Source organism: Caretta caretta, chromosome 7, assembly GCF_965140235.1.
Source record: "Caretta caretta isolate rCarCar2 chromosome 7, rCarCar1.hap1, whole genome shotgun sequence".
Lineage (NCBI taxonomy): Eukaryota > Metazoa > Chordata > Testudines > Cheloniidae > Caretta > Caretta caretta.
Genome location: NC_134212.1, coordinates 27,709,363 through 27,735,935, shown reverse-complemented (window position 1 = coordinate 27,735,935; position 26,573 = coordinate 27,709,363). Strand labels below are relative to the sequence as shown.

At 40.4% G+C, this 26,573-nt stretch overlaps 1 protein-coding gene across 7 annotated transcripts in view; it reads left to right on the top strand.

Moving 5' to 3' along the window:
* CACNA2D3 (calcium voltage-gated channel auxiliary subunit alpha2delta 3) overlaps positions 1-26,573 on the top strand; it is a 729,133-nt gene that overhangs the window by 305,768 nt on the left and 396,792 nt on the right. For all 7 annotated transcript variants that reach the window (XR_007357538.2, XM_048857137.2, XM_075130333.1 and 4 more), the window contains 3 exons: positions 17,093-17,224; positions 21,783-21,843; positions 21,925-22,075. Coding sequence is in view for 6 of the 7 variants with exons in the window: in XM_048857137.2 (XP_048713094.1) it covers positions 17,093-17,224; positions 21,783-21,843; positions 21,925-22,075 (344 nt within the window). In the remaining variant the exon portion in view is untranslated. The remainder of the gene's footprint in view (positions 1-17,092; positions 17,225-21,782; positions 21,844-21,924; positions 22,076-26,573) is intronic.

Genomic DNA, 26,573 nt, shown 5'->3' with positions numbered 1-26,573 from the left:
TTAGACAAATAGTCACTTATTTGAAGTTCAGCCCCTCAAAGTCTTAACTAACTTGGCTTCTGTTTGTTACAGGACATGCACATTTCGATTAGACCCATGACTTACCTGTTTGCTTCTTTCAGCACCAGAAACTTGGCAACTGTGGATTGCAAACTTGGACTTTACAGAATCACATTTAAGTTTTCCCTTGAACACTTTATAGCCAAGGAAGAGAATATCACCTATGTCAAATGGCATTTCCATAGCATGGTGTTCAGTGGCATGCTAAAAGATGCGTTTATTCACAACAAATTGATAAATGCAGGCCGTAATCAAAAGTTCTGCTTGCATAGGAAAAAAAAATCTGTAATAGAGCCTTCTCAAAAAGATATTGAAATGTGATGAACCACAGCCATTTTTTTGATTAAGTAGGTTTTTTCAATTTGGCACTTAAAAGAAGCTATGAATATCATTCAGTCATACTTCCCCATCAACTCCTTCCAAGTGGCTGTCAAACCAAAATTATCTATTTTCTAGAATATTAGAACCAAAAAAATTCATTCTCCAAGTGATGCACAAAGATTATAATCTACAACTGGCAGATATGTAAAAACACTTTCCTGCCAGGTGTGAAATTGAGAAATAAAATCTCATCTGTCACTATCATATGTAATTTGTTAACTTCCATGCTTGATAATCTTTCCTGGACATGCTGTTGAAAATTTGACATGCTGGGGATTATTAAAAATAGATATAGCCACGTACAACCTTGATGACCACTGGGTTTATATGTTGAAATCCCTCCTCCTAAACTCTATTTTTAGATTGTAAACTCTTTTAGACAGGGTCTGTGCCTTCTTTCTGTTGGGACAATGCCTCACATGCTTTGGGTGTTACCAGGAACAAATTAATAGTAATACCTGAACTATACAAATAATGCAGATAGCCGCAGCAAAGTACAAAAAATAGAAATGTTGGTCTTTGTTCACTGATAGAAATACAAATTACAGACTTTATAAGTATAAAGGGAATAATCTTTCAACTTCCTTCACTTTTCTTGCAAAATACCTGATACTTGGAGTTATATGTTGATGTAACCTTATGGGAATTGCAAAACATAATTACTATCTCATGAATAGCACCTCAATTTGATGATTTAACTAAAATGTATTCCGCGTCAGAACCCTTTTCCCGGTAGTGACTGGTACAACAATATTCTTCTTCTCCTTGTCTCTCTGAATATTATTAAGTCTCAGTCATCATCCCTCGTGTAGATGTAGGTAAACTGGAATCTCCATTGGCCAATCAGCAGTAAACTGTTGCTTGGCACATTCATGAGGCAGTTGGGCACTCCAGCCTTCAGCTAGTTACGCACTCGTGTGTCTGAAATCATCTCAACTAACCAGAGTGAATACCAAAGCAAAGGCACACCCTGATACCTCTGTATTCTGATGTTCCTTTGGTATATGCCCTACAGAAACAATAGTGGGAAGGGCACGATAGACTAAGGTAAATATTGGTCAAGAAGTTTTATGCAGCTTGGATGGGGAAGGCCAGGGTAGTTATTCTTGCTCTTCTGGATTTCTTTTCTGTTTGTTTTTTAGCTCCCTAGTTAGTTCTGATATTAGTATTGTTTTCAAAGTCCAGACTATTCAAAGCATCTTGTTCTTCAGAGGTTCTGGTATCCACCCTGCTAACCCTATCTTACATTATTTTTCTTTGGATCTTTGCCAGTGTCTTTCTTGATTATTGCAGCCAGCCAAATAGGTCCCTCTGTCCAGTTTGCCTGTCTCTCCAAAATCCAAGCACAGGTCAAAACAGGAAGTACTGGTTGGTATGTTCACACTTTCAGATAAAAACTTTCTTTTTAAAGGCAGGTAACTTGGTTTTATCAGAAGTGCTGGCAGCTCTTCAGTCTGATTCAAGGGAACAGTGTTCTCTGTAGCACTGCTATTTCCAATCACTTTTACCCTGCTTTCAATCCTAATTCCCTGCAACTCTGGTCCATTGTGTCATGTAATGGTCTCCGTATCCACAGTTTCCCACCATTCTGGCTTTACCAACTGCAGTCTCTGCTCAGATAAAGACGTGTGCGATTGCTGATGGTGGAGTTCCCATGTTAAAGGACTTCCATTGTTCATCCCTTGAAAAGACCTTCCTTATTCATTCAGATTTAATCAATATTGCAGAGAGTTTCCCATCATTCCACATTTCTTTCTTTTAACTCTGACTGGCTGTTTTACAAAGATGCACAGAATTCTCTGCTGGTTGCATCTCGCTTTGCTCAAATTCCATGTGTCAGATAATTCCCAGTCTCTCTTAAGGTCACTGCTTTGTGCTTGCAAAAGGCATTAGCTTCCCAGTTGTTTGTTCTCTGTACTGAAGCAATGTCTACAGGACTTCGGAAATGTTGGCATCCTTACTCAAGATGTGTATTGTGCTTGACCTTTCCTATCTGGCTCTATCTAATCTATATGTTTTAATATATCCATATCACCACAGCAACTAGATGTCAAAGATGAGCTGAGTTGTCACATGTTTTTTTTTTCTGTAAGAGCCCCTACTCTTTAACACTTCTTGGTTCAGCTGCTCTTGTTTAGTTACTTAGGGCTAGAGTCTGACCTTTGGCACAGCCTTGTGGAAAGGATGGTGTGATAGCTACATTCACTACTTCAGGCATATCCCCTAGAGCAGGGATCTCAAACTCAAATCACCATGAGGGCCACATGAGGACTAGTACATTGGCCTGAGGGCTGCATCACTGACACCCCGCGCTGTCCCTGGCCCTGCCCCAATCCACTGCTTCCATGAGGCCCTGACCATGCCCCGCCCCCATTCCAAACCCTTCCCCAAAGTCCCCACCCCAACTCCATCTCCTCCCTGCCCCGTTCCAACCCCTTCCCCAAATCCCTGCCCCGCCTATTCTCCACCTCCTCCCCTGAGTGTGTGGCTCCCTGCTCCTCCCTCCCCCCCTGGAAAGCGCTAAGCACTGCCAAACAGCTGTTTGGCGGCGGGAAGTTCCTGGAGGTAGGCAGAGGAGTGGGGACACGGCGCGGTGGGGGGCGGGCGGGGGCGGTGGGTGAAGGGCGCTTGGCAGCCTGCAGGAAATAACTCGGGGTGTGGGGAGGTTGGCAGGCTGCAGCAAATAACTCCGTGGGCTGCGTGTTTGAGATCCCTGCCCTAGAGTCATTGTGACCTAGGGAGACATCTTAGTTGTAATTCTTCCCATACTTCCTCCTTGCTCCCAGGTGTTCAGGGGCAGTTACTCACCACTGGCCTATACCATCAGTGGATTACCACCAACCTGCCTTGCTTCTTTAACTACTCTGTTTACTTAGTAGCTATTCTGGAACCAATGCTCCATCTGCTCTATGAAGGGAGTAAATGGCCGCATTGCCTTGCTTACTCCTTTGTACCTGAACCTATTATCTGGGTAGCCCATATAACTGTGTAAAAGGGGCTGTTACATCCTAAGTCTCCTGCCCAGACACACATTCTGAGTAAGACTCTAGCTCTTAATGTATTTTTTTAAATCTCTCCATGGACAATGTTTCTGGGTACGTAATACTAGGCCAAATGTTGCCCTCTATTACTCCCATGAAACCCCACCGTCTTACACTAGTATAACTGATAGCAGAATTCGGCACTCTTTGGTCTTTCATTCAGTTCTGAAACTTCTCATTTTAAACGTTAGGTATATTCTACAGGAAAAACAAAGAAACAAAAAATGAGTAAGACAAATACCTGAAGAATAAAGTGAACAGTTGTAAGTGATCACTAGACAAGATTAAGAGTAGACATAAAAATAAGGTAAAAGTCATGATCTAATCTCTTTTGGAGTTGGGGGGGAAGTGAGCTTAGTGAGATCATACAGTTATCACTTCTAAATAATAAAACACTTGTGCAAGCCATCTGCACCTTTCTTGATTGCAGAATCAACAAAAATTAATATGATGGTGTATACAGAAAATGGATTGTAGTTTAAATCCTGTTGGCCCTACTCATTTGAGTAGTTTCATTTGCTTCAGTCTGAATAAGCAAACTGGATTTGGCCTATTATTGATTTAAATAAGAGGAGAAACAAATCAAACCCCCATGCCACCCACAGTAGAAGCAGACATACAATAGATTAATCAGAAACAAACGCATGACTATATATCTATACAAAAGTTTTTGACTGGATTGAAAAAAAGGTTTTTCGAGGTACCATTTCCCCCTCTGAACTGTATATTTAGAAAGTAGCCGAAATATCCACGCTTGGGTGGTAAGTGTTGTAATATCTGTTTCTGACACCCACCAGGATTGGATATGCCCAGACGTTTGTTCAAATAGTTGTATGACAAATGTAACAATTGTAGCTTTTGTTTACAGGGAAGCAGAAGAGATCAACAGTCACAGAAAGATACATACACACTTGTTCTAAGATGCATTTTCTTCATTTTTTTCTATTATTTTAGAATACAGTAATTATTTGCCTCTCCATCTTGCTACATAACACAGACCTCACTTTGATTTTTTTGGATCTGTATGGTGTGAAAGAACAACCTAGACAGGAGGGTGAGACAGAGAGAGAAAGCATGCTCTTGTGGTCTAGTATTAGTATACTTGGCTAGAACATAAAACATTTAGGAATTCTATTTGTCTGAAAACCTACAAAGGCATTTTTACACTGTCTGCATTTTGTTTTTCTGTGTTTCTTTCGTATGGTTTTTATTTGCCGTATTTCAAAAGGAGCAATTAGTGTTTTAGAATCCATAATTCTGAATTTATAATGTATTCATCCCAAGATGCACTTGTCCATCTGTATTATGGTTCCAGATGTTTTATTAGTCGTTGTAGAGGTTTTTAAGCAGCTGAACACTTTCATATCTGAAAAACTTGTTCTAACCACATTTCACTTAGGCAGAACCTCCGTTGAAGGCAATGGGAGCTTTGCCTAGGTAAGAAGTGCTGAATAGAGCCTTTAAAGAAGCACCATAGCTGTTGGCAGGTTATGGGACAAGTGAATTGTAGAGATAACATAGAGTGATTTGTCACAGTCAACAGTCTGAGGTCAGACAACATTGTGTCTGCCTGATTTGTGTCTCACCCAGATTCAGACAACCACACTCGTGTTGATATATTCTCATGTGTATTGGTGGAGGCTTGGTATTTGACTATAGCCCTATATAATCCTAATACGTTTTAGCAAAAGGAACAAAAATTCTCTCTCTTTTCTTTTTTTAAGGCTCCAACATACCCTAGAGTATATGGATAGTTCCCATTCATAGTACACATGATGTTTTTCTATTGAATAACTTAACAATAATGATCAGGCACTTACTTTACAGTGGGCTCAGGTTTTTTCTTATGGTGGTTACTTCTGCTTGCTTTTAAAACACTTACAGAAAAGATTTGTACACAGGTTTGTCCTTGAGCAGATTCTGTGAGCTTAGCTTTGGTTTCCAAGGCTGCGCCATATCCTTGTCATATATCATTTGGACAGCAGCTGAGTATAACTCTCTCTTTTGGTATGTTGTATGTTAAATATTTTATGGCATGGTTGATTTCATTTAGTAGCATTGACATTTCCTTTCTTTTACTATAATTTGAAATGTGTTCTACTGGCTTCCTGTATTGTCTGTCAAGCACCTTTTCCTCCCATGCCACCAGCATAGTTTTAGATTTCCTGGTCGATGATAGATGCAGTTCCATCCAGTTTGCTTGGAAACATGTTCAAGCATTTCCTGTGTGTCACAATTGACTCTTCATATTCTTTTAGTTTCTGAGTCTGGATTTGCTTCTGTGATGAACTTGCTACATTTATGTTGGGCTCCTATTCTTTCAGTTTGTTGGTTATTGTGAGTTGAGAGTTGTACTTTTCCTTTCCTTTCCTATCTGGAGAGCTGCGTTAGTTGTCGTCTTCTGCATTGTTCTTCACTTTTCCTCAATCACACCTTGGCCTTCTAGAGCTCTGTGATGATGCATTTTCTTAGAAGCATGTACAGTACCTATCAGTATTGTTATCCTTCTGTTAGTATTCCTGCAATAATATAAACATCTGTTCTATATTTCTCCGAAAGTATGAAACTGGCCTGTTGCCTGAAGTAGTCTTACCTTGTGATGTGATCCTACTGCATCTCACAAGCTAAACAGGGTTAAAAGAGGTCAGCAGTTGAATTGGAGACTGCCAGGATACCTCCAAGTGTTGCAGAAAGTATTCTTTTAATTCATTAGATGGCAAGCTTTTCTCTGAGTCAGTGCCCCAGCATGGTGTTAGGAAGAACTTTACAGCTGGAAATGATGTCTTTTGAATGAAAAATAAAACTGAGATCCAGACCACCTTGGTAATTTAAAAATTCCATGAACTTTTCATAAAAATGAGCACACTATGGCTGTATTCCAACTTAGAATCATAGTATCATAGAATATCAGGGTTGGAAGGGACCTCAGGAGGTCATCTAGTCCAACCCCCTGCTCAAAGCAGGACCAATCCCCAATTAAATAATCCCAGCCAGGGCTTTGTCAAGCCTGATCTTAAAAACTTCTAAGGAAGGAGATTCTACCACCTCCCTAAGTAACGCATTCCAGTGTTTCACCACCCTCCTAGTGAAAAAGTTTTTCCTAATATCCAACCTAAACTTCCCCCACTGCAACTTGAGACCATTACTCCTTGTCCTGTCCTCTTCTACCACTGAGAATAGTCTAGAACCATCCTCTCTGGAACCACCTCTCAGGTAGTTGAAAGCAGCTATCAAATCCCCCTCATTCTTCTCTTCTGCAGACTAAACAATCCCAGTTCCCTCAGCCTCTCCTCATAAGTCATGCGTTCCAGACCCCTAATCATTTTTGTTGCCCTTCGCTGGACTCTCTCCAATTTATCCACATCCTTCTTGTAGTGTGGGGCCCAAAACTGGACACAGTACTCCAGATGAGGCCTCACCAATGTCGAATAGAGGGGAACGATCACGTCCCTCAATCTGCTCGCTATGCCCCTACTTATGTTGTACCAATAAAATAAAAACCAGCAGGATCTTATTAAAGGGAAAAAGGCAAAATACCACATTTATTGTGAATACAGAAAGAATCATAGAAAGCAGTTAGTTCTAGTTATAACATTCCATTCAATCTCATATTTATTCACACATTCATTCATACAAACACACACACACACACACACAGGTTCTGCAAGGTTGTTATCATAGTTACCAGCCTTAGAGTTGCTCATGCCAAGCCACTGGCCAGGTGGCCTGGACATGAGGAGGGAGCAGGGCCTTGTCAGATGCTCATCTGATGCTCCTGGAAGTTGGTTTGCAGAATCAGACCCCCAAAGTTCTCACTTTTTAGAGTCTATTTTTATAGGAATTTCTTCCTATGCCAGTCTATGGGAATTGCTTCATCATGCTGTTGCTGAATCAATCAGCAGATAGCACATTCCTGACGGCTCCAAGATGTTATCTTGTTCTTTGGTTCTCCCATTCTTGAGGCTGTTGGGTGGATTCCAGTCTGCCCTCCGGGGGTCCTCTGGTTATTTCCACTTGACGCCTTCTTCAGCCGATGGACACTGGATTCTTAGGCTGGCACCTCCCTGATCATTCAGTTATTATCCACACCAAGCATCCATCCACATACATCCTCTATCTCTATTTTAATCACAATCGTTAATACAACAAAAGGGTGGGGAGTCTCTGGGTGTTGTTTCTGTTGTTAGAGTATTGCTTTGAGTCTCTCTCTCTGTGAATTGCTTTGAGAACAGACTCTGTCTTAGAATGTACTAACACAATTAGCAGCTTGCAAGTTTCACACATAGAGGGAGAGAAACAGTACCAAAAACCAAGAGACTTCTTAATTAGTAATACCCTGGAATTTAAACTATGGGGAATCAAACTCATTTGTGATTTTAATACAGAACTTCTTTAATATGATCCAACACTTATACATCCCAAAATGCCATTGGCCTTCTTGGCAACAAGGGCACACTGCTGACTCATATCCAGCTTCTCATCCACTGTCACCCCTAGGTCCTTTTCCGCAGAACTGCTGCCTAGCCATTCGGTCCCTAGTCTGTAGCTGTGCATTGGGTTCTTCCGTCCTAAGTGCAGGACCCTGCACTTATCCTTATTGAACCTCATCAGATTTCTTTTGGCCCAGTCCTCCAATTTGTCTAGGTCCCTCTGTATCCTATCCCTGCCCTCCAGCGTATCTACCACTCCTCCCAGTTTAGTATCATCCGCAAATTTGCTGAGAGTGCAATCCACACCATCCTCCAGATCATTTATGAAGATATTGAACAAAACTGACCCCAGGACCGACCCCTGGGGCACTCCACTTGATACCGGCTGCCAACTAGACATGGAGCCATTGATCACTACCCGTTGAGCCCGACAATCTAGCCAACTTTCTACCCACCTTATAGTGCATTCATCCAACCCATACTTCTTGAACTTGCTGACAAGAATACTGTGGGAGACCATGTCAAAAGCTTTGCTAAAGTCAAGAAACAATACATCCACTGCTTTCCCTTCATCCACAGAACCAGTAATCTCATCACAGAAGGTGATTAGATTAGTCAGGCATGACCTTCCCTTGGTGAATCCATGCTGACTGTTCATGATCACTTTCCTCTCATGTAAGTGCTTCAGGATTGATTCTTTGAGGACCTGCTCCATGATTTTTCCGGGGACTGAGGTGAGGCTGACTGGCCTGTAGTTCCCAGGATCCTCCTTCCCTTTTTTAAAGATTGGCACTACATTAGCCTTTTTCCAGTCATCCAGGACTTCCCCCATTCGCCATGAGTTTTCGAAGATAATGGCCAATGGCTCTGCAATCACAGCCGCCAATTCCTTTAGCACTCTCGGATGCAACTCGTCCGGCCCCATCGACTTGTGCACGTCCAGCTTTTCTAAATAGTCCCTAACCACCTCTTTCTCCACAGAGGGCTGGCCATCTATTCCCCATGTTGTGATGCCCAGCGCAGCAGTCTGGGAGCTGACCTTGTTCGTGAACTTGGGTAATTCATTTGTAAATGTCTAAATATCTCCTCTACTTTCAATTAGATATAGTATTTACTACTTCCTGTCTTACAATGTTGTCTGTTACCACACACTATTAAATATCCACTGTGTTCCACCCCAGAGATAAGCTGCATCCCTATCTAGAGTGGAGTAATACCCTTTACCTATCTTGCACGGGTATTGAGACTTCATATACATTTGTAAAGCACTTTGAGATCTTCAGATGAAAGGTGCATTGTATGTGCACACAATTACATAAGAATGTATTAATTTATCATATTTCAGAATGTTTAGAGTAGTTCAAGATTTTCTGTGTTCAGGAGCAAATTCTATTTTAATGTCATTACAGGTTCTCAGGCTCCTGTGACACTGGGTGTTACTTAACTACATCACAGGGGCATTGTGAAGGATTTATTAGTTATTTTTTGGACAGTGCTCTGAAGATACAAAGCACTATTTTAAGTGCCAGCTAGAATAATAATTATACTGGTGGTCTGTGTGCCAGTGATGTGATTGATTTCTGTTATTTTTAAAACATCAGACTAAATATGTTGTCAGTGTCAGCATGGTTTAGCTGGCAATTCTATCACCTTTTGAGCTACAGGTGTGTTGGATTTTAAGTCTCGTATTAGCACTTGGTCTTATACACAATACTGACACTGAGCTACAGTACTAGGATGACCAGAAAGCAAGTGTAAAAAATCGGAACAGGGGGTGGGGGGTAATAGGAGCCTATATAAGAAAAAGACCCAAAAATCGGGACTGTCCCTGTAAAATTGAGATATCTGGTCACCCTATGCAGTACTGGTACTGTACTTTGCTCTGCAGCGTTAGAGTTGCTGTCCTTCAGGGCAGACATTACAGGGAGAAGACCTTTTGTATGTCCCTGGAAGCTGTTCAGGCAGAATTTAAAGATCACATCACCTATTGAATACAATAGGGGATAAACCTATTATCTTGATTAATACTTGCTCTCAGTAATGAGACAGATTGCCCAAAACATTGTGGGAACCACAGTATTGTATTTCCTTCAGAGTCATTGCACTTCACCATCAATATCAAATATATTATTTTGAAGCTTGCTGAAATAACTAGAATGCAAAATGCTCTATATTAGCCTCTTATCATAGAATTATCTTACCTATTTCCCTGTGCATGTGAATTTCTTGTGAACCATGTCAATAAAATGTTTTATTCCAGTGCCAGTCTTCCTCTTCATTCTGTGCATTCCATTTTGGTGCATTCTGTCAGCTGGCACATCTTGCTTGTCTTTGCCGAGCCTTCAGCCCTACTTCTTGGGGTCAATAGTATCTGTGACACTTACTTAATTGCTACATGCAGTTGTACTGTTCCTTGGCAATAATATTTCAGATTCCTGTCAATGTACCTGTTTGCCTTGGGGCTGTGTTTATATTAAATATCAATAAAAAAACCGGATAGCAGCTACACAAATGGTTATAGAACAGAATCATAAGTATCTGCAAGCCAGGCAGAGTAGGAGATGGGAGAATAAAAGAATGTTTTAATTTTATTTTAGAGGTTATTGCCAGGACGTGTCTTTGCAAAACAAAAATAGGATCTATGTTTAAAGTATTGTGGCAGAAGATTTACATTTATTGTTTTTGAGTTTGCCTGATAGCATCATGCTAATGAATTTTTGTTTACATACAGCTTTTCATCCCCCAAATATTCAAAAGAATCTCGTTAACCAATATTGAAATGTAGCTATTTTGAGGGATGCCCTCAGCACACGGCAGCAATACACAACAGGGCAGGCAGTGGAAAATACTGCTTCCAAATGAAACAGCGGAGGCAGTTTTGGCAGAATGTAGTTTCCAAAATTGGAATTTGTCTAGCACAACAGATCTAACATATGTACCATTAGAAGATGTGCCTTGAGATTTCGAATGGTCTTAGTTGTAGTTTGGGTGGTACTCACACAAAGAGAAGCTGGTCCAAATACCAGTCAATTCACAACAACCAGGTTGAGACTTGGGTGCTTCTAGTTTATGAGTAAGAAGAAAAGGAGTACTTGTGGCACCTTAGAGACTAACCAATTTATTTGAGCATAAGCTTTCATGAGCTGCAGCTCACTTCATTGGATGCATACTGTGGAAAGTATAGAAGATCTTTTTATACACACAAAGCATGAAAAAATGGGTGTTTACCACTACAAAAGGTTTTCTCTCCCCCCACCCCACTCTCCTGCTGGTAATAGCTTATCTAAAGTGATCACTCTCCCTAAAATGTGTATGATAATCAAGTTGGTCCATTTCCAGCACAAATCCAGGTTTTCTCCCCCCCCCCCAAACCCACTCTCCTGTTGGTAATAGCTTGTCTAAAGTGATCACTCTCCTTACAATGTGTATGATAATCAAGGTGGGCCATTTCCAGCACAAATCCAGGGTTTAACAAGAACGTCTGGGGGGGAGGGGGAGTAGGAAAAAACAAGGGGAAATAGGTTACCTTGCATAATGACTTAGCCACTCCCAGTCTCTATTCAAGCCTAAGTTAATTGTATCCAATTTGCAAATGAATTCCAGTTGAACAGTCTCTCACTGGAGTCTGGTTTTGAAGCTTTTTGTTGTAATATTGCAACTTTCATGTCTGTAATTGCGTGACGAGAGATTGAAGTGTTCTCCGACTGGTTTATGAATGTTATAATTCTTGACATCTGATTTGTGTCCATTTATTCTTTTACGTAGAGACTGTCCAGTTTGACCAAAGTACATGGCAGAGGGGCATTGCTGGCACATGATGGCATATATCACATTGGTGGATGTGCAGGTGAACGAGCCTCTGATAGTGTGGCTGATGTTATTAGGCCCTGTGATGGTGTCCCCTGAATAGATATGTGGACACAGTTGGCAACGGGCTTTGTTGCAAGGATAGGTTCCTGGGTTAGTGGTTCTGTTGTGTGGTATGTGGTTGCTGGTGAGTCTTTGCTTCAGGTTGGGGGGCTGTCTGTAGGCAAGGACTGGCCTGTCTCCCAAGATTTGTGAGAGTGTTGGGTCATCCTTCAGGATAGGTTGTAGATCCTTAATAATGCGTTGGAGGGGTTTTAGTTGGGGGCTGAAGGTGACGGCTAGTGGCGTTCTGTTGTTTTCTCTGTTAGGCCTGTCCTGTAGTAGGTGACTTCTGGGAACTCTTCTGGCTCTATCAGTCTGTTTCTTCACTTCCGCACGTGGGTATTGTAGTTGTAAGAATGCTTGATAGAGATCTTGTAGGTGTTTGTCTCTGTCTGAGGGGTTGGAGCAAATGCAGTTGTATCGCAGAGCTGGCTGTAGACAATGGATCGTGTGATGTGGTCAGGGTGAAAGCTGGAGGCATGTAGGTAGGAATAGTGGTCCGTAGGTTTCCGGTATAGGGTGGTGTTTATGTGATCATCGTTTATTAGCACTGTAGTGTCCAGCAAGTGGATCTCTTGTGTGGACTGGACCAGGCTGAGGTTGATGGTGGGATGGAAATTGTTGAAATCATGGTGGAATTCCTCAAGGGCTTCTTTTCCATGGGTCCAAATGATGAAGATGTCATCAATATAGCGCAAGTAGAGTAGGCGCGTTAGGGGACGAGAGCTGAGGAAGCGTTGTTCTAAGTCAGCCATAAAAATGTTGGCATACTGTGGGGCCATGCGGGTACCCATAGCAGTGCCGCTGATTTGAAGGTATACATTGTCCCCAAATGTGAAATAGTTATGGGTGAGGACAAAGCCACAAAGTTCAGCCACCAGGTTTGCCGTGATATTATCGGGGATAGTGTTCTTGACGGCTTGTAGTCCGTCTTTGTGTGGAATGTTGGTGTAGAGGGCTTCTACATCCATAGTGGCCAGGATGGTGTTATCAGGAAGATCACCGATGGATTGTAGTTTCCTCAGGAAGTCAATGGTGTCTCGAAGGTAGCTGGGAGTGCTGGTAGCGTAGGGCCTGAGGAGGGAGTCTACATAGCTAGACAATCCTGCTGTCAGGGTGCCAATACCTGAGATGATGGGGCGCCCAGGATTTCCAGGTTTATGGATCTTGGGTAGTAGATAGAATATCCCAGGTCAGGGTTCCAGGGGTGTGTCTGTGCGGATTTGATCTTGTGCTTTTCCAGGGAGTTTCTTGAGCAAATGCTGTAGTTTCTTTTGGTAACTCTCAGTGGGATCAGAGGGTAATGGCTTGTAGAAAGTGGTGTTGGAGAGCTGCCGAGCAGCCTCTTGTTCATATTCCGACCTATTCATGATGACAACAGCACCTTCTTTGTCAGCCTTTTTGATTATGATGTCAGAGTTGTTTCTGAGGCTGTGGATGGCATTGTGTTCTGCACGGCTGAGGTTGTGAGGAAAGTGATGCTGCTTTTCCACAATTTCAGCCCGTGCACATCGGTGGACGCACTCTATGTAGAAGTCCAGTCTGCTGTCTTGACCTTCAGGAGGAGTCCACCTAGAATCCTTCTTTTTGTAGTGTTGGTAGGGAGGTCTCTGTGGATTAGTATGTTGTTCAGAGGTGTGTTGGAAATAGTCCTTGAGTCGGAGATGTCGAAAATAGGATTCTAGGTCACCACGGAACTGTATCATGTTCGTGGGGGTGGAGGGGCAGAAGGAGAGGCCCCGAGATAGGACAGCTGCTTCTGCTGGGCTAAGAGTATAGTTGGATAGGTTAACAATATTGCTGGGTGGGTTGAGGGAACCATTGCTATGGCCCCTTGTGGCATGTAGTAGTTTAGAAAGTTTAGTGTCCTTTTTCTTTTGTAGACAAGCAAAGTGTGTGTTGTAAATGGCTTCCCTAGTTTTAGTAAAGTCCAGCCACGAGGAAGTTTGTGTGGAAGGTTGGTTTTTTATGAGAGTATCCATTTTTGAGAGCTCATTCTTTATCTTTCCCTGTTTGCTGTAGAGGATGTTGATCAGGTGGTTCCGCAGTTTCTTTGAGAGCCTGTGGCACATGCTGTCAGCATGGGCTGTGTGGTATGTATATTGTAATGGATTTTTTACCTTCAGTCCTTTTGGTACGATGTCCATCTGTTTGCATTTGAAAGGAAGACAATGTCTGTCTGTCTCTGTACAAGTTTTTTCATGCAGTTGCTAGATTTCCACTCCATACAGCTAAATTCAGTGCCTTGCATAATGACAGGTTTCAGAGTAACAGCCATGTTAGTCTGTATTCGCAAAGAGAAAAGGAGTACTAGTGGCACCTTAGAGACTAACCAATTTATTTGAGCATAAGCTTTTGTGAGCTACAGCTCACTTCATCGGATGCATACTGTGGAAAGTATAGAAGATCTTTTTATACACACAAACCATGAAAAAATGGGTGTTTACCACTACAAAAGGTTTTCTCTCCCCCCACCCCACACTCCTGCTGGTAATAGCTTATCTAAAGTGATCACTCTCCTTACAATGTGTATGATAATCAAGTTGGCCCATTTCAAGCACAAATCCAGGTTACACCTCCCTTAAAATGCTCCTAGAAAAGGAAATAAACCCTAAAGAACCTGAAACTAAATTTTCTGTTTCAAGTGAGATTTGAACTCCTGACCACCTTAGCTATACTACTGCTGCAATGAATCATTGAAACAGCTGTGCTGTTTAATAGTAATCTGGCTCCTCCAACAGAGCTAGCATGGTTTCAGTGGGACTAGAATCACAACATTCAAGATAGTGTTGGGCTACATGGTGGGGTGAGAACATGGCTGACATTTTAACACGTCATCTTTGTCATCTAATCACTAAATGCAGTATTAGGACTGAATGCAAGGTTTGCTTTCTTGTTAGATTAGGATCCTATTTCTCCAAATTGATGATTTATTTTTGTAGCTTAGGCAAGAATGATCCTGAATTTCAGGCCATGGTGTTTCAGAGAAACTTATTGGAGTAACTGTAAACTAGCGAATACCTGAGGTTTTCTGCTGTACAGAATAATGACCTTTAGGCAACACCAAAAATGTATAGTGACATGGGTTTACTTCCATATAGTAGATTTGTTTTTGAGAACTCAAAATTGTGTTTGGTATGTCTCTAGTTTGACAGGTTATATATATATATACACATTTCTTGTTCTAGGACTAAATTTAACTGCACTAGACATGTTTTTAAAACAAAATCTGCTTTGTTGAGTTTGCTTTTTCAACAGCCCTTCTATGTAAACCTAAATATTTAGATGAATGCAGAGTTCAAAGATGTGTAGCTGAGACATTTCCCTTTTTCTCCTGGTGTTTTTCTTTGATGAATGTAAGGATAGAAAACAATTCACCTTTTTTCCACTCCATTAAAATCACATTCCAAGCAATCTTCTGAAATCAATGCAGAGTGCCATTATTTTACAAGTCTGTGGGAGCATTATGTGAAACACTTGGACAAGTGTGCAGTTGTATGTGCCTTTTTTTTTAATTAAAGATTACAGCTCTGATTTAAGTTAGCTTTGTTTTTCTAGTGGAAGTGTTATTTCAAATACTTGAACAAGTTGTGTGTATGTTCATACTTTTAAAAACAATACAGATTTTAAGTTAGCTTTGTTTTTTCTTTTTGAAACCATTGCCTTTAGGTGCAGGTTGTATTAGGTATATAGAGCGTCTTTCTTTATCATGTCTCATTTCACAACCACATTGTTATCTAGCTCAAAAACCTTGGCTTCCAAACATATTAATTCAATTTTGCTTTGTCGCTTTTATGCCAAATAACCACTTTACATCATACAAAAATACGAGGGTGTTTTAGGATTTTAAGTGTCACCGGTTGAATATACCATGCTGTATTAAAAGAAAAAACAATTGTAATAGAAAAAATATCTTCTCACATGGAGAGTTTTAGTTTGCTTTCATGTACTATTCTGTTTATGGGAATAAAAGAATAGGTCAGTCAGTGCTGGGAAATCCAAGCTCCATGTTTTTTCACATCATAGTTAGTGCTATGTTGTGTTTGCTATGCATTTGTTTGAATGCAGAGTAAATGACAATATGCGTACATACTCCAACAGGAAATGAAAGGCACTTCACTTTCTAATGTGCATGCTGACCAGTATCTGGTTTTATAAAGTAAAACATACGTTAGACTCCACTGTACTAAAAAATGATACTACTATGCAGAGGGTCTCCCTCTAAAGATTTCAGCGAAGATAGGAGTGTTGGTGTGTAAGAGTACACATCATAGGTCACGAAGTGGTGAAATAGAATCTGTCTTTTGACAGGGATATTATGTATGTTATCCCCACAAATAAACTTTTAACGTACAGTTAAAGTGACCATACTAAGTAAAAAACATTCATACAGAATACATAAATAACATTATCATGAAAAATCCTGAGTCTTAAAAAGTGTGTAAATTATGAGTTAAAGTAATTAATAATCTGTTACCCTTACAGTACATTTATTCAATAATAGTGATGTGACCCTTTCTGTTATATGTTCTAATTAACAAATTTAACTCTCACCTATAAAATATATCTTGGAACTCTTTCAATATATACATCACTAATCTGTGTATCTTCTGCACCTATGTATATATTTCCACTAGGTAAAATATATAAATAGTGTTGAAAGTGTTTGTAAGTATGCCTGTAACTGCTTCAAAGCAACTTCATTAAGAAATGGAGTGTTAGAGAGACACAAAATAATCCCATCATGACTTCCTGCCACTTTATCCAATATTTGTGTTGTCATGTTGCATTAATACATGATAACATTGCATCATCATGACTCAACACCATTGTCCATTTATGCAGTATCATGTTATAGTACAACATAACATCATCACACCCATCTTTCCACACACTGCTAGCTGTTGGGAGGCTAGTTTGTTTGGAAAGTGCATTTTCCCCTCACTCTTCTCTCTTGGCTACTGAAGAAATTTTTTGCTGTCTTTGGAGTAGGTGTGTTTTGTGGGTCATCTCCTGAATGCTGGGAATGAAGGCTGGGGAAAATAGTTTCTAGGGACCTATACACACCAAGTTAATTGATGGTGAGACCCAGAAAGTCTTGGAGAAATACTCACTGAAACTCACTGGACTTCATAGGAGCCACGTATAGAGAGTGCACTTGACTTATGAGCTACAAATTACAGATCAATGACTTTAGATACTGAATCAGCCAAAGATGATATGGTGCAAGGGATTCTATCAACTGAGTGTCACTCTTCTTTATTTTTTCAGATCCAGCTATCGTAAATGGAGTCTTTTGGTCAGAATCCTTAAACAAGGTGTTTGTCGATAACTTTGACCGTGACCCTTCTCTCATATGGCAGTATTTTGGAAGTGCAAAGGGATTTTTTAGACAGTATCCAGGTATGCATATTAATTAAAATGAAATGAACAGGTGATATTGCTACAGGTTTCCATGAAAAAAATTAGTGTTGCAGGTCCTGAATTTTGCAAGCACCCACAGATTCCTTTGACTTAATTTAGAGTTCTGAAAAAAAAACAAGGGCTATTAATATTTATCCCCTTCCCCCCATTAATATTTGGAATTGTGAAAAAAATGGGAATCGTCCCACAGCAAATATATTGTTCCTTGCTTTTGCACATTTACCCAATTTAGGTGTGACAAATACTGCAAATGCATGTAGTATCTTTGTGGGAACATATTGTATTAAATGTATGTATCACTCTGGGGCAGGGATTGAAAGTATGATTGTGTTCTGTTCTACGGGGTATGATTATCACAGCTCCACCAAGAACCAAAAACAGGGTGGGTGTGGAGGGGTGATTAAGGTGAATTATTAGGTTTTAAACACCTTTAAAGAGGTACAACCCTTGGGGAGGCTCACATAAACTAGTTCAAACTGGATTTTCCAGAGACCAACAGACAAAGAAAAGGCTTTTGACATAAAAAGCTTGTGGTTAAACTGACTTGGGGCCTTCTTTCTAATCCAACGTATGGGCAGAATCTTCAGTCCAACCCCTGCAGAAGGGTTGGAAAGACTTTGGCTTACTAGGGCCCCATAAAACGAATGGGTGACCTCTGGTACGCTTTTGGCATGTGTATGGGAACTTTTATTGGTTTCTTACGTGTTTTTCTGTAATACTGTTACCTTAAGAATAAAGATGCTTGCTTAGAAGGGTTGGTGTGGTATGCTGTAACTGCTGGCAATATGCTGCTCATAACCCTTGCAGAGAAAGTAAAACACAGGTGGTGGCTTTTAGACATACTGGCTTGCTGGGGATATCATAGTGTAAGGCAGGGAGATGTGCAGCCTTAAAACCCTGGGAATGAGAGAGAGAGAGAAGCTGTTCTCTGCCCAAGAGAGATGGCATTTGGGAGCCAGGAACCTTAAGAGGGTGCCCTCGAGGGAGCACTGAGGGGGAATACGGGTGTTATTACCCTGAAACTGGAACACCATGTTTTGTACATTTACCCAATGTAGTGCATTTGGCTTACTGTTTACAAATTCCTTGTATTATGACAACTAGGAAATTGATACAACTGAATGTAAATTACAAAAGAAATTGAGCCCATACTTGCAATTTTGCCATTTCAAAACGCCAATCCTATTTGCAAGGCCTACATTTTCTCACTGTGCATCTTGTGTATGTAGAAATTCAGAGCGAGTTGGCATAATTTGAAGATGAGACATCACTGGTTCCAGCAAATGCTGTGCATGCATGCATGCTAGCACACACATGTAACAAAGTGGGGAAAAAAGTTTGCAGAATTATAGGTATACTCATAGGTTTTCAGGGTAGCCGTATTAGTCTGTATTCGCAAAAAGAAAAGGAGTACTTGTGGCACCTTAGAGACTAACCAATTTATTTGAGCATAAGCTTTCGTGAGCTACAGCTCACTTCATCGGGTGCATGCAGTGGGGAGATTTATATACACAGAGAATATGAAACAATGGGTGTTACCATACACACTGTAACAAGAGTGATCAGGTAAGGTGAGCTATTACCAGCAGGAGAGGGGTGTGGGGGTGGGGACCTTTTGTAGTGATAATCAAGGTGGGCCATTTCCAGCAGTTGACAAGAACGTGTGCGGAACAGTAGGGGCGGGGGGGAAATAAACATGGGGAAATAGTTTTACTTTGTGTAATGACACATCCACTCCCAGTCTTTATTCAAGCCTAAGTTAATTGTATCCAGTTTGCAAATTAATTCCAATTCAGCAGTCTCTCGTTGGAGTCTGTTTTTGAAGTTTTTTGTTGTAACTACAATACCCACCTGCTGAAGTGAAGAAACAGATTGACGGAGCCAGAAAAGTACCCAGAAGTCACCTACTACAGGACAGGCCCAACAAAGAAAATAACAGAACGCCACTAGCCGTCACCTTCTTCCCCCAACTAAAACCTCTCCAACGCATCATCAATGATCTACAACCTATCCTGAAGGATGACCCATCACTCTCACAGATCTTGGGAGACAGGCCAGTCCTTACTTACAGACAGCCCCCCAACCTGAAGCAAATACTCACGAGCAACCACACACCACACAACAAAAACACTAACCCAGGAACCTATCCTTGCAACAAAGCCTGTTGCCAACTGTGTCCACATATCTATTCAGGGGACACCATCATAGGGACTAATCACATCAGCCACACTATCATCTACCAGTGTGCTTTATGCCATTATGTGCCAGCAATGCCCCTCTGCCATGTACATTGGCCAAACTGGACAATCTCTACGTAAAAGAATAAATGGACACAAATCAGATGTCAAGAATTATAACATTCAAAAACCAGTCAGAGAGCACTTCAATCTCTTTGGTCACTCCATCACAGACCTAAAAGTGGCAATTCTCCACAAAAAAATTTCAAAACAGACTCCAATGAGAGACTGCTGAATTGGAATTAATTTGCAAACTGGATACAATTAACTTAGGCTTGAATAAAGACTGGGAGTGGATGTGTCATTACACAAAGTAAAACTATTTCTCCAAGTTTATTTCCCCCTCCACTCCCCTACTGTTCCTCACACATTCTTGTCAACTGCTGAAAATGGCCCACCTTGATTATCGCTACACTGTATTTTCTACTGCATGCATCTGATGAAGTGAGCTGTAGCTCACAAAAGCTTATGCTCAAATAAATTGGTTAGTCTCTAAGGTGCCACAAGTACTCCTTTTCTTTTTAGGTGTACTCATGTTTCTTGGTGAGAACAGGTAAGACCCATAGGGCATTTTTCTGCATAGTGCTGTATCATATGAGATATCATGTAATTCTGCTGGATTTGAATTTTTAATAAAAAACGATGTTTTAATTTTGCTTGGGAATTATGAAAATGTGACTTCAGGCAGAAGTTATATCAACATTGCAACTGTAGAAATAGAACTCAGACAGCTAACAATAATGTAAAAAGCCTAATTTTGGAGTAGTAGAGCTGTTTCATATTGTGGTAAGTAAAAGTAATTACTACACATCTTTATTTCTATGCTAAATCAAATTAAATTAGCATTTTCCTTGCTAATAATTTCCTCATTCATATGGCTTAAAGGGAGCCTCTCCCTCGTGCTGTGGGACTCATCTCTCCCTGGGGTTAGATAACCATGGGACATAAAACAGAAAACCAGAAATCATGCCAAGTTCCACGTATAGGATGACATGGGTTCAAACACCTTCTCTGTAGGTTAATACAGACGAGAATTGCCTTTGCTATAAGGCATGAAAAATGTTCATATAAGTTTCAAGGCATTAAAAAATGTTTAGGGACACACTTAGGATGTTTCTGTGTCTCTGGCTCTCTCTCTACTTGAAAAAATTACGAGGCGCAAAAAGATAAGTAATTTCTTAACCTGAAGTAGTGTGAGAAGATAAAAGAAGATAATTCACCTTTCAGATCATTCAGAGAGTTCTCCACTTGGGTATTCTGCTCTGTCTATAGATGCAATAATATTTCCTCTTCATTCATTCATTCCTTTTTTTATTTTGCACTTTCTTGGCATCTTCGGTCTGATGCCATCTGATTATCTCAAAGAATTATTTTAAGCATACATTGATTAACACCCATTAAACGCCAACAGAATACAGGCTGTTACATAACACTCTGCTCTTACATAGCACCAGACCCTGCTCCCATTAATTTCAATGACAACGCTCCCATTGACTTCCCTAATTCAAGATCAGGCCAGTAGTGAAAGAGTAAAAGTGCTCTTTTAGTTAGTTAGAGGCTGTTTTCTGGACCTTAAAGTCTTCAGTGTTTGTATATATGTATTTATGGTTGGCTGATGACTGACACATCTCTCTCTATAGGTTTTAGATTATAGTTCAGGTCTTCAGATCCTTGACATTTCGATAGTAGAAATTCTAGCTACTTTATTGTTCTAGGGATTGAATGCAAATCCAGAAATATCTTGATTTAAAAACAGGGGGGACTGGCCTGTTGATGTTCTTTATTTGAAAGCTAGTATTATATTTCCTCTGACCCACAGGTCAGAGACATTACCTCATCATAGTCAAGTGGTCTGTGGCAAAATGTCTGAAAAACAACCTGTCAGTGATGCCATCAAGCATGACAGTCCCTGGCAAGTTGAGTCATGGTGGAAAGAGTAGTGGGGAAATTGACTTGATTAGCATCATCACGCTCTTGCCAACTACCATTGCTAAGCATAGCGAGGTCTCGAGCCACATTCTTTATTGTGATGAACAGAATAGTGGTGAAGCAGTCTTCACCCTGCAGTGGTCTGAAAGAAACATGATTGTATTTCCCATGGTCCTATTTTGTTAAAGTATTTTTCCTGCATTAGCTACTGCTGTGACCAGCAACTGCTATAGTTCTTTATATGTGATATTTAAGCATGTCTGCTCAATCAATAAAATATTAGAATCCTTTAAATGCTACTTTCACCACTAGCGAAGACACGTATAATGAACATTCTGATATATTGTAATCTAATCTTTTTTTTTAAACAGGAATTAAATGGGAACCAGATGAGAATGGAGTTATTGCATTTGACTGCAGAAATCGAAAATGGTAGGTAACAGTCAACCACCAATGTGTTTTTAAGAAATATAAAAAATATAAGATCAGTCTGCATTTTGCTTCTTGGTCTAGGTACATACAGGCAGCTACTTCTCCAAAAGATGTGGTCATTTTAGTTGATGTCAGCGGCAGCATGAAAGGACTCCGTCTGACAATTGCTAAGCAAACTGTATCATCTATTTTGGATACCCTCGGAGATGATGACTTTTTCAACATAATTGCTGTGAGTTTCTCTGTATTTTTCTTCCCCTCTTTTTCTAATTAATTGTTTTGTGTTGTGTTCTTTGTCATATTCTACATCCTGCCTTGTACATGAACAAACTGAATTTGGACGACACGTGTCGAGGACTGTGTAATGGCGTGCTACTTCACTGAGCCTCAATAATTGGACAGACTCTTTGGATTTCTTCCAAAGCAACTTTATTCCTTGCTTTCACGTAACAGATTGAAAATTCTCTGGACCTATTCCCTCTTTGATCCCAACACATGACTACTTTCCGTGTCAGATGGCAGGGTTTTCTGTATGTCATTCTGGGAGTTGCAGTAATCACTGCCATAATAACCTAATGTGATTGCCTGAGTTGCAGCCAGCACAGCTCTGGTTTGTGACTTTATGCAACCTTTTAATGCAATCTGTATGTTCAGCTCCCTCCCCTGCCCCAACCTGTTGATGCGTTTTTCTCTGTTTTCCATGGTAGAGTGCAAGCTAAGAAGTGCTTTGCACATAAAAATAAGTTGAAATAGGCTGGTAGTGTCTGAGCCCCTTAATTAAAACTGCAACATACTCGCATCAAGTTTGCAAAGATACCCTCAAAGTTTTCAGTCTGAGATATGAGGGATGGTGTTTAGCCCCTAAGCTAATTGAGTTCCAGAATTGCTGGATGCATAGGCAGAAAAGTCATGAAGCACGTAAAGCAACATGCAGAACTCACTGCACTGTGTCATCTTGATCTGCATATCATCTTTGTGGGTCTCGTTTCACTTTTATTCCTAATAGCCATTCTTTTTCTGTACTTTTAAAGCAACAACAAAATAATGGCAAATATGGCAATTCACATGTCACTCACCACCGACATTCTTTAATGCAGGGGTCTCAAACTGTGGGTCGGGACCCCTCAGGGGGTCACTAGGTTATTTCATGGGGGGTCGCGAGCTGTCAGCCTCCACCCCAAACCCCACTTTGCCTCCAGCATTCATAATGGTGTTAAATATGTAAAGAAGTGTTTTTAATTTAAGGGGGGGTGGCGCACACGGAGGCATGCTATATGAAAAGGGTCACCAGTACAATAATTTGAGAATCACTGCTTTAATGGTCTGTAGAATTATTTATGAAAATTGGTATGTGATACTTATCCCGAGTTACCATAGTATACATACGAGAGGACATACATTTGCTGTATGCTCTATTCAAATTCTAGGTCAGTTTCCGATATGATCTTGTGATATGACATTGTTTTGCAAGGAATAGAATGGGTGCAGCAAAGCTGAGCTGATATGCATTATCGGTGCTACTAAAGATGATACATTAAATCATTAACAGCTGTCATTATTTCTGTGTGATTTGGCAGTTAATTTTCCACGGCACAGTAATTTTTTTAATTACAAGGTAAGAGCCTAATTCTGCAACCCTTAAAAATAAAGGGACTACTCACATGAGTAAGGGTGTCAGGAACAGGACCTAAAGTTGGCTGCCTTTTCAACTTCTATATTGTGGCTGCTCTTGGCTGGTAGCTTACACATGTTCCTTTGCTGATAGCTTTATAAATGCTTTATGTTTGTATCATAATATATCAAACCTAGGATTTTCTCCAAACTGTTTAATTCTATATATGCTAAAGAGGTTATTGAGGTACAAGCAAGTGCACTGTATGTAGTACAAAATCTCCCCAGTAAAATGAAGATCTTTTGTATGTAAAATGACTAAATAGGCCCTAAATATCCAAGTACTTACTCTATTTTAACAGATAACAGGCAGTTAGTTCAGAATATCTTTCTTAGTAATCTTTAATTACTCATTACATAATTAACAGAAACTCACAGATGAGGAAGGCATAATTACATTCTGTACCAAGAAAGGTTTATTCTTCAACAAAACTGTGATCAACTTAAATAATCTAAATAAGGTTCTAAGTGGCAAAAATGTATCAACTAAAGAATTAAGATATTTAAAGAGCCATATTTAGTCGGTAATCATGATGCTTATCAGTAGTTGTGTCAATTATTATAAACAATTCAGGAAGAAAATTAAATGCTTTTCATGAAAAGAATTTTCTTAATGGAGTAATCCAATAGACCTATCTATCTAGGAAAATGTATAAAAGCTAGTGACTTTGCAATAAAGCTGTGGTAGAAACCTTACTTTAGTACAATAACCATATAGCTGCGAGTTGCTTAACTTATAATAGCAACTACATACTTATTCTTTTATAATTCTAGAATTACTGCATGCTTGGTTTATTATAGGAACCCCAAAGATATTTAGAGATTTTATTATTGTTGTAACTATAGAGTTACTAAATGATTCATTTAAGAGAGTGTAAATCACTTTTTAAACAGTTTTTATTTTAATTTGTAGGCATTTTATATGATTTAAGCATAATATTTTTATACTACATTCTATACGATAGCCTCTTAGACACTTCAAAATGGGCACAAACAGAGCGTTAGATATCAAACTGCTTCTGTTTGTGCTTGCAGATTTTGGATCCACATTTATTTGTAGACCCAACTGAATCCGCTGATGATGATGATGATTTGTGTTAATGCTCAAGAGCCCTAGCCATGGACCATGACCCCTGGTATTAGGCACTGTGCAAACACAGAACCAAAAGAGCTTACAAGCTGTATAGAACAGGAAACAGCAGGTGGTACAGACAGACACATGGGGGAGTTCAAGGAAACAATGAGAGAATAGTAGCATGATTGGCAGTGGTATCTCCACACACCAGTAGCTTAACTGTGTTTTCAAGTTTTTTGTAGGCATCACAGAAAAGGAGAATTTTAAGGAGGGTTGTGAAGAAGGATAATAAGGTAGTTTTGCAGATTCCTATTGAGAGCTCCTCTCAAGCATGAGGGACAGCATGGGAGAATACACAGAGGTGCTTGTTTGAAAATGGAGGCTGGCATCCGGGGGTAAATGGACATGAGAGTCAATATCTCAGTGGTGAAAGAGAGAGATGTTGGGGGGATAGACTGTGAAGATCCTTGAAAGTGAAGAGAAGTAGCTTATATTTGGTGCAACTGAGAAAGGGGGAACCAGTGAAGGATGCAAAGAGAGGGATGACATTGTCAATGTGATGGGCTAGGGAAATGATCTTTGTAGCAGTAGTTTGAATGGATATGAGCAGGGTAAGATTACAGTGTCAAGCCCAGAGAAAAGGATGTTGCAGTAATTGAGACGGGAGATAATGCGAGCCTGGACAAGATTTTTAACTATATGGATGGCTAGGAGTGGCAAGATCTTAAAGATGTTGTTCAGAAGGAATCTGCAAGATTTATAGATTGTTGGGTATGGGCACCTAGAGAGAGATCCAAGTTGAAGATGATCCAGATAATGGGCCTGAGCAACAAGTGTCTGTAGTGATCTTAAAAGGAGGTAGTGGGCAGAGCTTTTGGGGGAAAGATTAAGAGTACTGTTCAGCCATGTTGTACTTGACCTGATAGCTGGACTGCCACTAGGACATATCAGAGTGAGAGGCTGAGATTTTAGTTTGGGCAGAAGGAGATAGGTCTGCAGCAGAGTGGTAGATCAGTGAGTCACCAGCATAGAGTTGGTAGTTGAATTTGTGAACAAGATTACTCGGATGTAAGGTGTAGCAGGACAAGAGAAAGGGGAATTTAGAGATGTAAGGCAGAAGGGAGGCTGGGCAGTTTCTGGAGCGGCAAGTGGGCTCAAGCGTGTTTGGGGATTTTTTTTTAAGATGGGAGGGACTAATGTGCACTTGTAATATGAATGGAATGAGCTAGAGGAGAGTGAGAGGTTAAGGAGAAAAGTGAGAGGATGAGAATAGGCACAAGGATGATCAAGAGATGGGATGGAGTAATGGGAGCAAATGGAGAGGTTAGAGAGGGGAGCAGATGAGAAACATCTGTATCTGTGACTGGAGAAGGAGAGAGTTGCAGGAGGGAAAGGAAGAAGGGAAGGAGAGGCAGTGGGAGGGGGAAGGTCATGTTGTATTTTATCAACTTTTCTTGGAAGCAATCAGCAAGAACCTGTGTTGAGAGAGAAGTGGAGACAGGAGGAGGGGAAGGTTTGAGGACTGAGTCAAAAGATGACAAAAATGTGTCTGGGATTAAGCATATGGGATTCAATTAAATTGAGGAAGTAGAATTGCTTAGTTAGGAAGGTGGAAGAACTGGAGGGGGAGAGCATGAATTCGTAGTAGAGGAAGTCAGCCTGGCCATAGGATTTCTACCAATAACATTGCAGCATAAGAGCAGGAAGGGAGGAAGCAGATATTGGGGGTGAGCCAGGAAACAGGGTTGGCAGGATGGATCTTGCAATGGGAGAGGGCCAAAAAAATCAAGTGGACGAGAGTAAACCATGTAGAGAATCAGCAACAATATCAGTGAAAGAAAGTAAGATATGGCAGGAAGGCAAGGGCTCGGAGCAGATGAAAGACTAAAGCCTGACTAAAAACGAGTTACAGTCACTATATGTGAACATCATTAAAAATTCAGTTAATTGAAGTATGCATAAAATAGGATAGTGAAAAATATTT